This window comes from Mytilus galloprovincialis, chromosome 8 (genome assembly GCF_965363235.1).
Source record: "Mytilus galloprovincialis chromosome 8, xbMytGall1.hap1.1, whole genome shotgun sequence".
NCBI classification, from domain to species: Eukaryota; Metazoa; Mollusca; class Bivalvia; order Mytilida; family Mytilidae; genus Mytilus; species Mytilus galloprovincialis.
In genome coordinates, this window is record NC_134845.1 from 42,546,677 (window position 1) to 42,563,417 (window position 16,741).

The 16,741-nt window shown below is 30.4% G+C and overlaps 2 protein-coding genes across 5 annotated transcripts in view; one reads left to right on the plus strand and one right to left on the minus strand.

Moving 5' to 3' along the window:
* Positions 1-3,464: 3,464 nt before the first annotated feature.
* On the plus strand, positions 3,465-8,455 carry LOC143041979 (uncharacterized). The gene is made up of 5 exons (XM_076214173.1): positions 3,465-3,595; positions 4,445-4,915; positions 5,795-5,938; positions 7,413-7,494; positions 8,290-8,455. The coding sequence occupies exons 1-5, from the start codon at positions 3,508-3,510 to the stop codon at positions 8,378-8,380; spliced, it is 876 nt and encodes a 291-aa protein (XP_076070288.1). The 5' UTR covers positions 3,465-3,507; the 3' UTR covers positions 8,381-8,455.
* A 976-nt stretch (positions 8,456-9,431) lies between these two features.
* The window catches only part of LOC143041978 (cubilin-like), a 35,620-nt gene continuing 28,310 nt past the window's right edge, over positions 9,432-16,741 (minus strand). For all 4 annotated transcript variants that reach the window (XM_076214171.1, XM_076214172.1, XM_076214170.1 and 1 more), the window contains exons 20-21: positions 16,206-16,334; positions 9,432-15,453 (exon numbers count right to left, since the gene is read on the minus strand). In XM_076214171.1, coding sequence (XP_076070286.1) covers positions 15,308-15,453; positions 16,206-16,334 — 275 coding nt within the window. In that variant the 3' untranslated portion in view covers positions 9,432-15,307. The remainder of the gene's footprint in view (positions 15,454-16,205; positions 16,335-16,741) is intronic.

Below are 16,741 nucleotides of genomic sequence, written 5' to 3' on the forward strand. Positions count from 1 at the left end.
GTTAACCAATCAAATTTCTCCCCTTATTCTATCTGTGTACAAGGTTTAGTCACCATGTAACCTCAAGATTACAAAATTTTCTATAGAAATCACAAATAAAAAATAATGGTGTTTTGAAATACCCAAGACATATGATTATGACTCAGAAATAGTTTTACTGCAATAAAATGTAGGATTAATTACCTACAACGGTCAAATTCAAGGGAATATTTTTTTAGACCTACTTTCGTATGCAACCGGATGTGACGTACCATGATTTGGTGGTATTACACCTGAACACTACACTACAATCTCTTTGGATTGTGATTAGATATTTAACTCTGTATAGGTTTCTAAAAAGAATGAAAGCGGTAAAAGAAGTTAAAAACAAAATCAAAATTGAACTTATACCTAGTAGGTTCAAAGATCTAGAATCCAAATACAGGGTTTGATTCAGCTTATATAAAAGCAACAGTAGTATACACAGTTCAAAAGTTGAGTAAAAAAATCCGGGTTACAATCTAAAACCGTGGGAAACGCATCAACTATCAGAGTCGGAACTTGACAACGAAACAACAGAACACTGAAGTGCAACAGAAACCAACTATTACATTACAACTGCAATATTTCCGACTTGTATCAAAGTTCACAAAGAATTTGACTTTTTTCAACACTGGACAATATTAGTTAACTTAAACAGAGTATGCTTCATAGATAAATATATATATATATATATTCAGCGTTCTGAAATAATTTACCCAGACTAACATGAAATTCTTCAAAAATTAGTGGGAAAAAAACACAATTTCCAAAGAATCATACATCATTAATGCAAATGTAATTGGAAAAAAATGAATGTCAACGGTGTAATATTCAACAGTCAACATTAAAAACAGTATTTTTTTTCAATCAATTTATGGTTTCCGTTTTTTTCAATATCATTTTCAACATTCAACATTCGTTTTCATTATTCAACATGCTTTTTAACAATAGATGAGGGTTTGGGATGGGGTTAAATGATTAAAGAATAATGCCCTTAAAAAAATGAAGATTAGAGAATAACGGGCAAAAAAAATGAAGATTAGAGAAATTTGGGTCTAATTTTTTGAAGATTATAGAAAAAAAAGGAGTTAATTTTTTGACGATAAGAGAAAAAAGGGGTGAAAATTAAATGTTTACAGAATAACAGACCCCCATCCAGACCCTCATAGATTTTTAGCATCAACTTTCGTTTTAAATATTCAACATTCAAAGTTTCAAACTTTTTTTTGTTCAACATTCGATTTCAACATTCAACACTCGTTTCTCAACTTTCAACACTCATTTTCCTTTGTGTTGTCAGTTTATTTTCGACTTATGAGTTTGAATGACACTCGGGTATCTTTCGCCTGTCTTGTATGTATAGTTTCTTTTTATATGATACAGAATATGTAGCAGTCTGACTTTTAAACTTTAGTTGTATGGTTTAAAGGACATTCAAGTTTACCAGCTATTCTTCATTGTTTTGTGACTTAAAGAAGTTTTATTTGTAAATTAGATTGTAATCCCTGTTTAAAATCGTTATCTTTTTCTTCTCTTCTGTAAGTTGCTCTCACAGATTGAATTTTTAAAACATTAGCAAATATAAATGTCTTGTTACTTTTTCAATTTTAAAGTGTGGTTTTCTGTATTTTACAAGATTTGAGGATATTAGTTATATTTGATACATAACTCAAAAAATAACTTTGTTAATAAAAACATTTTGTATCCAAAGTTCCAGATTAATAAGTCACGAGATGTTTAAATTTTTGTTTGTGTGCCGTTTCTGTATAATGGTTGTATCGTGACTATCGGCCATATCTCTTCCTTGCCATACTACAAATAAATACAAATACAGTTAAGCAGTGCTTATGACGGTTCTCACCAAATGATAACAATAGAAAACGGTTATCTTTTACATAAATAAAAACCTGTTATTTCTGTTTTGATCAGAAAATAAGATTACTCATTATTTAAAGCTTTCACTGATTATTATTTACCTTCTGGTGGTAAAAATACATTGTCTGGGGAAGTTCACACGTATTTAACATAAATGGTCAATTAACGAAATAATAATGCAGTTCCACAAAGTTTCGACATTAACTAAACGGGCAAAAAAATATTTAACGAAAGTCATTTGATGTTCCGACAAAGCATTTGTGTACGAAACCGAAGTTACGAAATCAGAATTCAGAAATCTGAACTTTCAAAGAACCTTGGCGGCTTTCGTATTAATGTCTCCCAAATTTTTATAGATAATACTATTAAGACAAAATATTTTTTTCTAGCACTATCCTTTACAATTTATGGAGCTATGACCCCTTAAATAAACATAATTTGTATTAAAAGGTCAATTTTGGTACTTTTTCCATAATTTTTAATTGTTTTTGGCATAATTAACCTTGGACGCCATCTACGATCCAAAAAGTTTTTATATTGATGAAATCTATATCGAAATCGGAATCTTTTGGTTACAACACATTTTAGATCGTAGGTGGCGGCCAAGGTGTTTTTAAAGCTTTTAGGTTTAAAAAATTCACAAAATCATCATATTTTGACAAAATGTCCAAAATGGGCTTCCTTTGTAGAATATTATGTTCTCTTATGAAAAAAACTGATATATTTAGCATTTAGAATTTTGAAATAGACCCATTTACTAACCAATTTGAGACCTTTGTGGTGTTTTATGATAAAGTTGATATTTTAGGCCATTTTGTGCTATAAGTGAACCTTGTCCTTTGTTATACATTGTGAGGGGTGGAAAACGTTTTTTTTTTTTTTTTTTAATTTTCTTTTACAATTTAATTTTTATGTGCATGTATTGTAAATGAGGTAGTAATTATTCTATAGCAACTACATTGTAGAAATTCTCAAATGCATGTTTCCCATAAATCAATATTTGTATAGTAACTATACAAATCCTTGCATAAATTAATAAATTTAATCTTTTCCATACTAACAAATAGAGAAAAAAATTGGAAAAAAAAAAGAATAATTTTTATAGGCCTTATTCTATAAATCCTTTTGAAAATAATATTTAGATACTGTTTCAATTTATATAAGAACTGGACGATGAAAATAATGAAAAAAAAAAAAAAGTCAAAATCCTACATAATTTGTATGAATTAATAAATTACGGAAGTGTGGTGACATGTAGATTCGGTCAGCATGACTCCTAGTATATCAAAGAATAAAATCGTTAGTTTATTTTTTATTTTGATTAAGCACAAAAGCTTAAATCGTTCTTATATATTTTATTATGATTAGGTACAAAAGAGGATTAATCAATTATTAAATCAGATATAAAGTTGTCAATCACCCCACTGATAACTGTCACTATAATAAATATGTTAATTAGGATTAGGTCAATATTTACATAATTTGGATTTTGACGTTTATTCCTTGAAAAGGAATTACATTCTTTACACGTTGTCCGCGGGATATTTTTGTTTGATTCTTTTTACAATAAACTGGTTGTCCTGAAAATGTTGATAATTTATTTCGAATGCAATGGGAATGGTCACTGTCAAATGTTTCGAAAATTTTGGATATTTTATTATTTTTCTTCATATAATTTCTGCTGACCACAGTTTTAACGGTAAGTAGATTATTACACTAACAACTAGTTCCACTTATCTAACAAATACTCTAAATCTTGTTAAATGATAGTTTCGATGATTTTACCAGGCTTTCCATCGAATATAGAACTTTTAGCCTTTTCTATAAACACTAATTGCCTTAGTTTAAACTGATCATAGTCAGAATACATTGTATATTTGTTTCAAACGGGAAGCCGATAGATTCCGTATTTAAGATTGTACATCGAAATTGTCCTACTTTAATTTCTATATGATTTTTCTTCTATTCAATTTCTCACATTTTTTCGATTTAATTTCAAATTATGCATTATCGATATACTGCATATGTTTAATGGATTGCTTGACTGATTGTTGCTTTGCTTAACCTCCAGTGGCAAATAGCTCATGCGTATTGATAACAAGAACAACTAAATGATCACTTAATTCAATAACTTTTTTCGGAAAAAGAGGCTGTCCAGAATCAGGAAATGAAAAACATTCACTTCCTGACACAACTGACAGTTGTTACAAGGGTTACGGTATTTAAAACACCGGATTAAACGTTAATATTCGTGGCTATATATTTTTACACCCCTCACCCCCCACCCCGAAAAAATAATACCAAAAGGCATCATTCAGGTCAAATTACAGACGACCACTAAAGATAATCCTGACATTGTGAGTAATCAGTCCTTCAATAACTATTTTGATAAGTCAAAGCCAAAGAAAGTTAGACCCCTCGCTCAGTAAAATGTCAAGATGTGTACAAATGGTGTACCCTAACTCTAATTAGCAACTAATAAAGCAAATAAATAGATACAATTTAAATGTTGATATTTGTAGTTGACATATATTTGTTTCTTTTTCAGATATCGTGTTTGCAATAGAACGGTCAGCGAATGTCACAGAAACCGAGTTCCTTCATAGTATCGATTTTATATACAACTTGACGGATTTCTTCGCCATTGGACAAAATGACACATTAGTCTCCATATTGACATTTTCGAGTTCTGCTCGAGTAGAATTTGCTCTAAATGATCACAAAAATAAAACATCACTCTTAGAAGCAATTTCATCCTTAAAAAGTTTGCGAACTGATGAAGTTGCCAATATTCCTTTGGCTCTTAACATTATCCAGGAATACATTTTACAAGAACAACAGGGAGCAAGATCTGGTGCCAACAGAACTATAATAGCACTAGTTAAAGGCAGGATTAATGATACCTACATTTCTGGAATACTTTTAAAGGATGAAATAAATGTTGTCTGCATTGACATGGCTAAGATAGAAACAACAAATGCACTTTGTACAGTCATCTCATCAGTCAGGCCAATAAAAGGTATGTTTATTGTATATGAAATGATATTAAAATAAGAAGATGTCTTATGATTGCCGATGAGCCAACTCTTCACATGAGACAATCTATATGCCGCCGTATGACCTTCAACAATGAACATAGCTCATACCGTATAACAAGCATATCTTATGTATGAGAACTTAAAATTGTCAAAACAATTCTAGGTGTATTTTTTTATTCTTATTCTAGTACCTCATTTAATAATTAACAGCACTGCTAGTATTTTAAGCAATAAATGGAACGAAAAATACGTGATAAAATGGAAAAGCAGGTAGATTATCAAATGAATAGCATTCATTTGAAAATCAGTAGACTAGATTAATGAGACCAATTCGGAATTGAAATAATACTATGTTGCAATTATTTTTTGCGGAAAATAATGGCATGCATGGAAATTGTATCGTATTTATAGATTATCGGTGATCATCTCAACGAGATTGATTTTCTCAATAAACACACCTTTTATTGGCCTGACTGATGAGATGACTGTATGTAGAATAATATTTCGAAAGGCAATCGAGTTGAGATGAACAATGATAATTTTTTTATCGCTATTTTACCTATGACAACGTTGTCAATTTCATGTCGTTAGCAACGTCACGTGCATGCTAAGTTTCTAGCGATAATTTTCCATCTCAAGCGAGTAGCATGATATGAAAATTATCACAAAAAAAGATCAAAGGAAAAATGCACAAAATAGCGATAATGTATTGTATCGTTTCCTTTGTTGACTAGTATATCTTTGGAAGGAATCGTATATTTTTAAAACCAAATAATATTTAGAAACTACCAATTCAGACAAACCTTAACAGTATTTTTTATTTATTGTTGTAAAACCTTTCAATATATGTTTTTTTTTAGATGACAATTTCAACATAACATCTACAAACTGTGTGCCTGACGACATTTTCAACGTTAGCCAGTCAATTTCACCAGACGATATTTTCAACGTAAGCCAGTCAGTTTCCAGTTCTTTAATAAATAAAGAACCTGAACACACTTATGGTAATGCGATATATACATATTCTCTCTATTTTTTTTAAATATGAGTTTTTGTGTATACAACAATCTTTATACAAATTATCATATACAAATTATTTATCTCCATTTCAATAATACTATTAAACAAAAAGTCGACTGAGTAAAAACTCTTTTGGAAAACGTTTTCGGAATTGTTGGTCCTCAATGCTCTTCACTTGCGTTCTTCTTTTGGTCTTTCAGTTTTTTATTTGAGCTTCACAGATGTGTCTGGCGAATAAGATAATTAAAGAACCTTAGTGAGCACGCTCACATACCCCACGTCCCCACATTGTCATTGGAGAAATTAAATAAGTGTAAGAAAAAAAAATTGTATAAGAAAAAATATTGAATAATAATTTCCTGTCAATATGCACATTAACATAGTATGTCCTTATTATCTACAAAATTTCATGAAATTCTGTTGTGTGGTTTCAGAGGAGTTGAGATGACAAACTGTTGCAGAAGTACATTGAAGCAAATAAGTTCAAAGGGGTGTAACTCATAGAAAAAAAAATTGAATCGTAATTTCCTGTCGATATGCACATCTACATACTAGTAGTATGTCCTTATTATCTACAAATGTTCATGAAATTCTGTTGTGTGGTTTCAGAGGAGTTGAGATGACAAACTGTTGAAGTAGTACCTTAAAGCAAATAAGTTCAAAGAGATGTAACTCCTAGAAAAAAAATTGAATCGTAATTTCCTGTCGATATGCACATCTACATAGTATGTCCTTATTATCTTAAAAGGTTTCATGAAATTCTGTTGTGCAGTTTCAGAGGAGTTGCGATGACAAACTGTTGCAGTAGTACAATAAAGTAAATAAGTTCAAAGGGGGGTAACTCCTAGAAAAAAAATTGAATAGTAATTTCCTGTCGATATGCACATCTACACAGTATGTCCTTATTATCTAAAAAGGTTTCGTGAAATTCAGTTGTGTAGTTTCAGAGGAGTTGCGATGACAAACTGTTGCAGTAGTACATTAAGCAAATAAGTTCAAAGGAGCGTAACTCTTATAAAAAAAAATTGAATCGCAATTTTCTGTCGATACGCACAACTACATAGTATGTCCTTTTCATCTGAAAAGGTTTCGTGAAATTCTGTTGTGTGGTTTGAGAGGAGTTGCGATGACAAGAAACAGGACTGACGGACGGACGGACTGACGGACTGACGGACTGACGGACGGACGGACGGACGGGTCAAAAACATTATACCCTCCGCAACTTCGTTGCATGGGGTATAATAAGCCTGTTAGTATCCCTGATTAATTTTATTTCGTATATACTGCACATTTGAAAAGAAGTTCGAGTGGTTTTATTGTATCAGCATTATTAATTTGAGTTGCCTCTATTCTGCATCTGCATTTGTCTCAATACTATAAAGAAATTTGTTTTACTTGTTACTTTTGAGGAATTTCATGTTACTAATTCCAGTATATACATGTTTTTCCTTATTTCAGACATTCTCGTGATAATATTCGCATCCGTTGCCATAGTAATAACTGGAAATCTAATTTATTTTACAAGAAGATTTTGGAATACGTAAGTATATACATTAAGGAAAAGATTATAAAAATAACAGCCGTTATGTTGGGATTAGTGTATTAACACAAGCTAATATTTAAATTTGCTTATAAACAAGTGTGGACACAGATCAATGTGGATAGTATGTTTGGATGTTTGGCCGTGTTTTCTGACAATTTTTCTTCTTCTGATTTTCCTTATAGGGTTCTATTTTGAACTGTTGTGCACAGTGACAGCCAACCTGTACCTATCACTGAAAATAGCAGTGTCTTTTTTTTTATATTGAGTTTTAATGTTCAAAACTGTAATGGAGGAGACACTACCTTAAATCAGTGCTGACCGTTCATAGATTTTATTTAGCTAGATATTGTTAAACTTAATCTGGGACTATCGTAATATAATTTGTCCCATACTTCACGAAGCTTACTCTTGTAAAAAATGTATTGCACATTAAACATTATAGTGTATGTTAATTTAATCACTTCACAATACAACACTTGAGAGATACAAACCCTAGAAGAGTAAAACTTAATATATTACCTCCAGGGACCAGATACATGATGTTGTATGTGTTTTTATGTTTCTATCTTTATAATATATAAGAGCCTGTTGTTCTGCAGACTATTACCTTCTGAACTTACACAATGAGTATTTGGTCTAATACAAAGGAAGGACCACATTAAAAGGCTCTTGTCTCGATATGCATGTAATATTTGCCACCAGACGTTTAAAACCAATTCATCATTAACAAACAATTAAGAAAATTCATTTGCATTAACTTAATTTTAATATATGTATTTTTTGTATTTTAAGGTGTTCCAATCTAGGATCAAAGAAAAGGCGAAAGAATTCATTGGAGATTGAAAACAATTCTATGTTGGACTCGATAAGTCAAAATAATTAATATCGTTAACTTATTCCATATTTGTAAAATATTTGCATTTCTATTTATTCATTTATAAAGAATCATTGCACAGAATTACTTTGAGTTATATAGTTCTTGTGTTAGTTATGCTTGAGCAATAAAATTGAAAATGGAAATGGGGAATTTGTCAGAGGCGAGAACCCGACTAAAGAGCAGACAACAGCCGAAAGCCACCAATGGGTCTTCAACGCAGCAAGAAATCCCAAACCTGGGGGTGGTTCTCAGCTGGCCCCTAAATAGTAATTGTGTACTATAGTTCAAAACTACATGTATATGTACATACTATCTTAAAAGTGTACAGGCGCGGATCCAGAGGGGGGGTTCCGGGGGTTGGAACTCCCCCTTTTTTTTGGACGATCAATGCATTTGAATGGGGACATGTAATTGGAACCCCCCTTTGTCCTGGGTTAGGAACCCCCCCTTTTTAGAATGGCTGGATCCGCCCCTGGTGTATACTTTATTCACATTTATCAATTCAAACCAACATGAAAGAGAAAGTGGATGTTTACTTAAACTTGCATTGAAACATTCATTTATCAAGTTAAGAAAATCATTTGACATCCATCTCTGGAACATAACACCTGATAGTTAAGACCAGCAAGATAGATGTTAACCATCCTACATGTACAAGGTTATTGACAAACAGTCATTTTAAACAAAAATACAACCATTAAACAAGGTTTTATTTCTTATGCTATATATACTAAATTACAACAAAACATCAACTTTAGAACTTTTTGTGGTTTGCTAGTTTATGAATCAGTAACATGTTCTGATGGGAAGTAACATCTCCTACAAATTATTTAATACAACTGCATACCCATAATCATATAGACTTCTAAGGAGTGGTTATCTTCGTAAACTTTATCATTTAAACTGTGCATGTATTTATTTCTTTTGATAGAAATCAACAATCAACAATTATTGTGACACATTTTTTTCATCTAGTCTTTGGATATGTCAAAACATAACAGAGCCTGGATAAATATTATTATATACACAAGGCGACAAGGTATAAGAAAAGACAAAGTTAAAAGTTTAACTTTATTTATGTATTAAATCTATACATATTCTTAAAGCACAAAAATATGAATTTTATAAAACATTAAATGAAAACAAATTCGTACCCCATTCTACTAATACAGGATATTCCAAATAAATTTGAAAATCAACATTTCTGTTTGCAGCCTAGTAAAATATAACCTTACAAGGGATATCTGAGTTACCTTCCCCTTAATGCTTCTATCAAATAATCTTAACTCTAAGTCATCTTCTTTTCTTAGAAATTACAAAATACAGATCATGCATTACTGTTACTTCATATTTCAAATTAAAATAACAATATAAATTGGTGCATCGGAATTCTCTTATTTTTAAATTTTTTTAATACTAGCTATTCATGTTTATAGTGTTAAATGTTTGAATGGAAATAACAGAAAACAAATCAAAATATAAAGAAAGAAGATTCTTAATAGAAATATTAACTAAGGGCAAGAAGAGAGATTCTTAGGCCCTATATTAACTGAGGGGAAGATGAGAGATTCAAAGGGGTGTCAAAAATTTAAATAACATGCTAGTTAATTTATATCAAAGATTTGTATATATCTTACTTTACAAATCCTTGTTTATATGAATAACAAGAGGCTCTCAAGAGCCTGAATTGCTCACCTTGATTTTTTGGCATTTATCTTTTGTTTAATACCCTTTCCTCCATGGATTTTTTTTTCTCACATGCTTGATTTGCATAGGATTTTTTCAATAATAAAAAAATCATCAGGTTTTAAGTCTTAATGCATTGTGAAAACGAATATTTCATCAATGAAGTCAGATATTCTTATGAATGTCCTTTTCATATTGGATACATTTTTTTTTAAGTCTGCTGCAGACATTTTTTGTCAGAGCGTTTCAAATGAGGTACTACACAGGCGTCAAAAGGCATCATTATGGAGAAAAGGGGGTGGCGTCAAAAAGTGTCATTATGGAGGAAAGGGTTAAGAGTTTAAGTGTTCAATTTCATCGTAGTTCGTTAGTTTGGTTAGAATTGGTTCATTAGTTTCAAAGGAGAAGATTTTTTAAAGTTTGAAAACATGATAAACAAATTTTGTAAAATTGTCATTAAAGGACAATAACTCTTTAAGGGGTCAATTGACAATTTTGGTCACATGAACTTATTTGCAGCGTATTTTGCTGAACATATTTGCTGTTTACAGCAATTATCTTTATCATTAATACTATTCAAGATAACCAAAAACTGCAAAATTTCTTTAAAATTACGAATTAAGTGGCAGCAATCCAACAATCGGTAATTAGATTCATCTGAAAATTTCAGGGCTGATAGAACTTTACCTTATAAACACTTTTACCCCTTGTCAGATCTGCTCTAACTGCTTTGAATTTTGAAATACAAGCCATAAACTGCATTTTACCCCTATGTTCTATTTTTAGCCATGGAGGCCATGTTTTTTGACGAAACAGAAAATAAAACACAAACTTTATTCTTGGCACACTAAGGATCATTCAGCTTAAGTTTGGTTGGAATTGGTTCAGTGGTTTCAGAAAAGAAGATTTTTTTAAAGTTAGAAAACATGATAAACAAATTGTGTAAAATTGTCCTATAAGGACAATAATTCTGTAAGGGGTTAATTGACAATTTTGGTCATATTAACTTATTTATAGATCTTACTTTGCCGAACATATTTGCTGTTTACAGTTTATCTTTATCATTAATACTATTCAAGATAACAACCAAAATCTGCAAAATTTCCTAAATATTACCAATTTTGTTGTAGCAACCCATCAATGGGTTATTAGATTAATCTGAAAATTTCTGGGCTGATAGAACGTTACCTTACAAACACTCTAATCCCTGTCAGATTTGCTGTAACTGCTTTGGTTTTTGAGATATAAGCCAAAACAGCATTTTACCCCGATGTTCTATTTTTAGCCATGGCAGCCATGTTTTTTTACCAAACAGAAAATAAAACACAAACTTTATTCTAGATACCCTAAGGATCATTCAGCTTAAGTTTGGTTGGAATTGGTTCATTAGTTTCAGAGAAGAAGATGTTTGAAATAGTTTACAACAGACGGACGACGACAACGGAGGACGCCAAGTGATGACTAAAGCTCACCGTTCCTTTGGAACAGTGAGCTAAAAAACAAGCTGACTAGCAACAGAGATCTCGCTTTACAAATCATTGCAAGTGAGCACATAAAAATATCAACTGAAGAGTTAAAATTATGAGATTCCAAGATAGAAATTAAGATAAAGAATTCAGTGTGTAGAACATATGTTTTAGTTTGTTTTTTAAATTATTGACTCTAAAATTGTCATGCACAAAGTAAAATAACAAAATTCTGAATTCAAAGGAAAATACCTTTAAAAATCAAATGGCAGCATTACATAAATGGAAAAAAAGATATCAGTAAAAAATAAAATAAATTAAGTGAAGTTACTTCATATGATGTAAAACAATAAGGTAACGAACAAATCTAAGTGTAAAGAATCTTCATAAACACATTCCTGGTATGGATATATACCACTATGAATTTGCAGGACTGTAAATTTATAACCAACATCACTAACATTTCAATTATTTAACAGTTTCATGCAACATCTGACATCACACAGTCTGATAACTAAACATGTATTTTTTCCATCTTTGCTGAAAACTTGTAAGTTTCTACAATTCAAATAGAAATAGATTTTTTCAAATCTTTTAAGAAAAATTGACAGAAAATAATACAATATTAAAAAATACAACTAATAATAAAACAAAATAATTCAACAAAATGTGCCAAAATTAAATGTTGATGATTGCAATACTTATGAATATTTTTCTTAAACATTCTAAACAATTTTATTTCTTAGTATAAAATTACATATAACTAAATATGGCCATTTTTTCATTTGCTAAAAGCAAACTTATGAACATTTCTATAAATCACAGTATTAAACCATTTATACAAATTAAGAGACAACAGGAACCAAAACAATATCTGTTAAAATATCATAATTGAAAGTATTAACACATAATTAAACATTTGAAAGTAAAACTTAATTCCAAAGTCATTTAATACTGAGCAGATAACAATTGCAAGTAATCTCCAAGTATGCAAAACATCTTGCTGTAATTACCTACTGTTTCATGCAAATAAAACTTATTGCTATGTTATTGAATGTATGTACAAAAACGGCTTTAAAAAAAATTATTATATAAATAAATCTATTTTAAGCAATTAGATTAAAGATTTTTTAAACTATATATATGCTTTAACAACCAATTTAACATGGGATTTTTAGTAGAGATTGCATGAAATGCAATCAAAAGCCTATGTTACTGTTTTGATATTTAAATCTTCCAAGGCTTATCACTACCTTTTTGATACCCAAAATATAGTGCATTGATCATAACTTTCTATACATTGTATCCATGAACATTTTCAGAAATTTATCAATGTATATATGTGCTCAGATATTTAAGTCACAAAACAATGTTTCACCAGTCAAGAAAATAACATAACTTTTGCAAGGTGCAGGAATCTAAATCTTTTCTAAAAGTATAATTCATAATAAATGATGTCATTTTTAAAGTCATCTTTTAGTCATTTTTAAAGTCATTTTTAAAGTCATCTTTAAAAATTGGAGTTATCTCCAATTGTCCAGTTTATTTGACTTCCTACTGATAAATTAACACAATATTTACCCGATTGTGCTTACAAGCACTTTGATTTTTCCTTTACCCTATTTACCTTTGTCTGAAAAGTTTAAACAGATTCTCGTTCATATTTCAATTAAATGTGTTTTGCAAATGATCTATACATAAAAAAAAAAAAAATCATACTATAAAATACATGTAAAACATGTAAAAGGAGAGAACAATTATCAATAGAATGACAAATACAACATATACAAAAATAAGCAATCAATAAACTTTAAAAACTAACCTGTAGGAAAAAACTGTGAATCAACAAAACAAAAATAAATAAAAAAAACGTCCAAAGCTGTGTATAATACACACCCACTCTATCAACTAATTTGTCAGGGGTAAACATGTGTACTAAACACCCCTAAAGAGGGCAAATGTCATTTAATTTTTATTTCTGACAGATATTATGTTACCATCAAAAATGAAAAAATAGACAATATTGAACATACACAAAGATCTGTCAGAATTCTCATCTCTATTAAACAACCCTATTATTAATTTTACATCAAACAATCTTTTTTATCAACATTTCAAATTTCAGATTTTTTTCAAGTAATAAGGCTTACTATAACCAAGGCTTTGTATAGTTTACTATACAAATCCTTGCTACAACCTAAAGAGGGAATTTAATTGATTCAGAACATTTTGTTTCCAACATACAGTTCATTTTGTTAATGGGTTAAATATGTATTGAATTACAGTAACTAATCTTGATACTTCTTGGAATGTGTTATAACTGAGCATTTGCATCCAAGTAACCCTACTAAGCTATATCATACATATTGAAGCAGGAATGTTGTTGAAATCTGTACATATAATATAAGAGAAGTGCCCTTTAAAGGGGCACTAGCTGTCTAATTCATGTTCACTGATTTTAATCAAATTCTCATATTTGATTAATAACAATGTAAAACATCTATCAAAACTATAACAAGTCTAAAATAAACAATTAATAAGGTAGTGCTCCTCTAAAAAAAGAGGAAATTTTAACCTTTTTATAATTTTCACCATACTTTTTAATAGCACAAATTTGAAGAAATATTAATGAGTTGCACATAGGTCAATTGAATTTTTGTTGCTGCTAATGCTTCTTTTAGAATTAAATAGTTTTGATGGAATATGCAGAATCGTTTGAACAATCAAATCATACATCCTCTGACACAAAAAAAATTAAAGAAAAAGTCAGCATCTTTTGCCTATAAAACATTAAACAAAAGTAAAATCAATAAGTACCATAGTATTATGCTGGACAAAAAAATTGTGTAGATCAAGTATTATGCTAGGAAAAGACCCTAAAATACCTTAGAAACACCTAGAGGTTGAAAATATCAAAACAGGACTTTTTTCCCTTTAAGATTTCAAGTTAAAAAAACTGCCACTAACAAAAATGTTATTTATAGAGACTCAAAAAAATTATAAACAATAAAAAAAAACACTTTAAAATGGGCAGTTAAAAATGGTTTATATTTCAAAACCTGACAACCTAAATCATAACATATTTACAACATACATGTCTTCACTCATCAGTAATGTAAAATACCAAAATAACAAACCAAAAAATCTTAAGTTTAACAATGTACATTAGATAACAGAAACCTGTTAAGAAGCAAAATAAGTATTAGATACTGTGGATTCATTTATTTTCGTTGGTACCAATTTTCGTGGATTTAGGAAAACTTACACTTTTGCCAAAAGTGCGTATACAAGCCAATGGAAAATTTGCATTTCGTTGAACATCTAAATTCGTGGTGTACTTGTACCCATGAAATCCACGAAAATTGGTATCCAACGAAATTAATGAATCCACAGTAATATATACATAAATTAAATATTGGTCTCATTAAACATACTTCAAATGTACATTTTTTTTGCAATGGGCACTATAAAATAGCTCAAAATCGTATAACCTTCTCTTTTCACCGAAAAATATCTGTATTAAAAACTGTAAGATAAGTTCCCCTATTACAAATGCATTTTATATACATGTTCACACAAAAATCTTAAGTTTTGCATTCCTATGTTGCTTCTTTTGACAGCTGTTATATTATTTACATACTTTCGTTTAAACTACAAGTCAATTACCATGATAGTTCTGTTTTATCATCAAACATTTTCTTTTTCTCACAAAAGTACATTTGAAACCAGAATATCATTTCAGTGACTATTGTCCAGTAAGAACCTCCTTCTAATCAACAATTTATGAGATTGAAGGATCCATGATATCTTTCAGTTGGTTGTAGTTAGGATATTTCCACCTCTTATAGAGGGCAGGCAGTACTATTGTCAAGACAACTCCAATCAAAAAGCAGATGATGCACAAGACAGCTGTCAACCATGCTTTTACTAAAAATAAAATGAGAACTATTTATATTTTGATCAGCAATTTGTATCTTTTGTTAGTTTAAACATATCTATTTATAGTGGATTGGGAAACAAGTTATTGCAACTTATATTAATCCCTTTCCACTTTGCGGGTGCAGGTGCTGCCTTGAAGCGGCATTATCCTGCTCTTTTTTCGAAATTTACAAGAGTGTCTTTAACTTGTAAGAGATATGGCTCTCTCTTAACACAGGTCAGCCATTTATCGTTCCGTTCAGACAGACTATCATCATTTCCTCAAGACTATACTCGCAAATGGTGTCAAGGGAGAGCCAAACATTTTGTTATCTTTTGTTATCTTTATCTACTTATATCAGTTACTGGTGTAGGTTTTTATCTTAACAATATAATTGACAAAGAAGCATATAGTGTCATTGAATAGAGCAATATAATTAGAATTTTATCAATAGAATGTTTTGATTTGATTTGGTAAGAGAATTAGATGAGGTCTTTTTATTAAATTTTTGTTCCATGGAAGAAGCCAGATTTGAACTCACAACCTCACTGTTGACAGGCTATTGATACAGCAGTTTGACTACTAAGACCACTTGTCCACTAAAGGTCCCTGAACAATTATTGAAAAATCCAGTCTATTGTTAACACATGACTTACCTCCCTTATCTTTAGAGGACATGATACAGTCTGCCTCATCTGTATTGTCACCACAATCATCCAAACCATTACATTTACAGTCAGGGTGTAAACACATGACTTACCTCCCTTTTCTTTAGAGGACATGATACAGTTTGCCTCATCTGTATTGTCACCACAATCATCTAAACCATTACATTTCCAGTCAGGATGTAAACATATACCATTTCTACACTGGTGTTTACTGTCACAGCCTAGAAAATAAATAAACAAGAATGGAATAAAGGGCTGCGCTTTAGCGCATGATACGCCCGTTGTTTGAAAGACGACGGGCGTATAAAATATCATTAACATTGGCATATAACATAGAAGTCTTCAATGTAATATAAGGAAAGTGATATATGATTATGGGTTTTAGTAATTCTATGGCTGATTTCCAAATTTTATAGTAGTTTGAAAGAAGGTAATTTTCTTGGGGTATATTGCTCATAGTTAGATTCTGTTGAACACAGTAAGGAATCCATACTAAATTATACAAAGATGTATGCAAAAGTTGTTCAAATGGTGCTTAATATGGTGGATAATGATTATTACCTTTTTATTGTTTAGAATATTCACAAGATGATCATATTGATAAATGTTTAGGAGACTTGATTTCCTT

What these genes read in the sequence shown, in the direction of transcription:
- LOC143041979 (XM_076214173.1), top strand. Translation starts at nt 3,508, where the DNA reads ATGGGAATGGTCACTGTCAAATGTTTCGAAAATTTTGGATATTTTATT. An exon ending in TGCTGACCACAGTTTTAACG is followed by an intron (nt 3,596 to 4,444) that starts GTAAGTAGATTA and finishes TTTCTTTTTCAG; the next exon opens with ATATCGTGTTTGCAATAGAA. An exon ending in AGAACCTGAACACACTTATG is followed by an intron (nt 5,939 to 7,412) that starts GTAATGCGATAT and finishes TCCTTATTTCAG; the next exon opens with ACATTCTCGTGATAATATTC.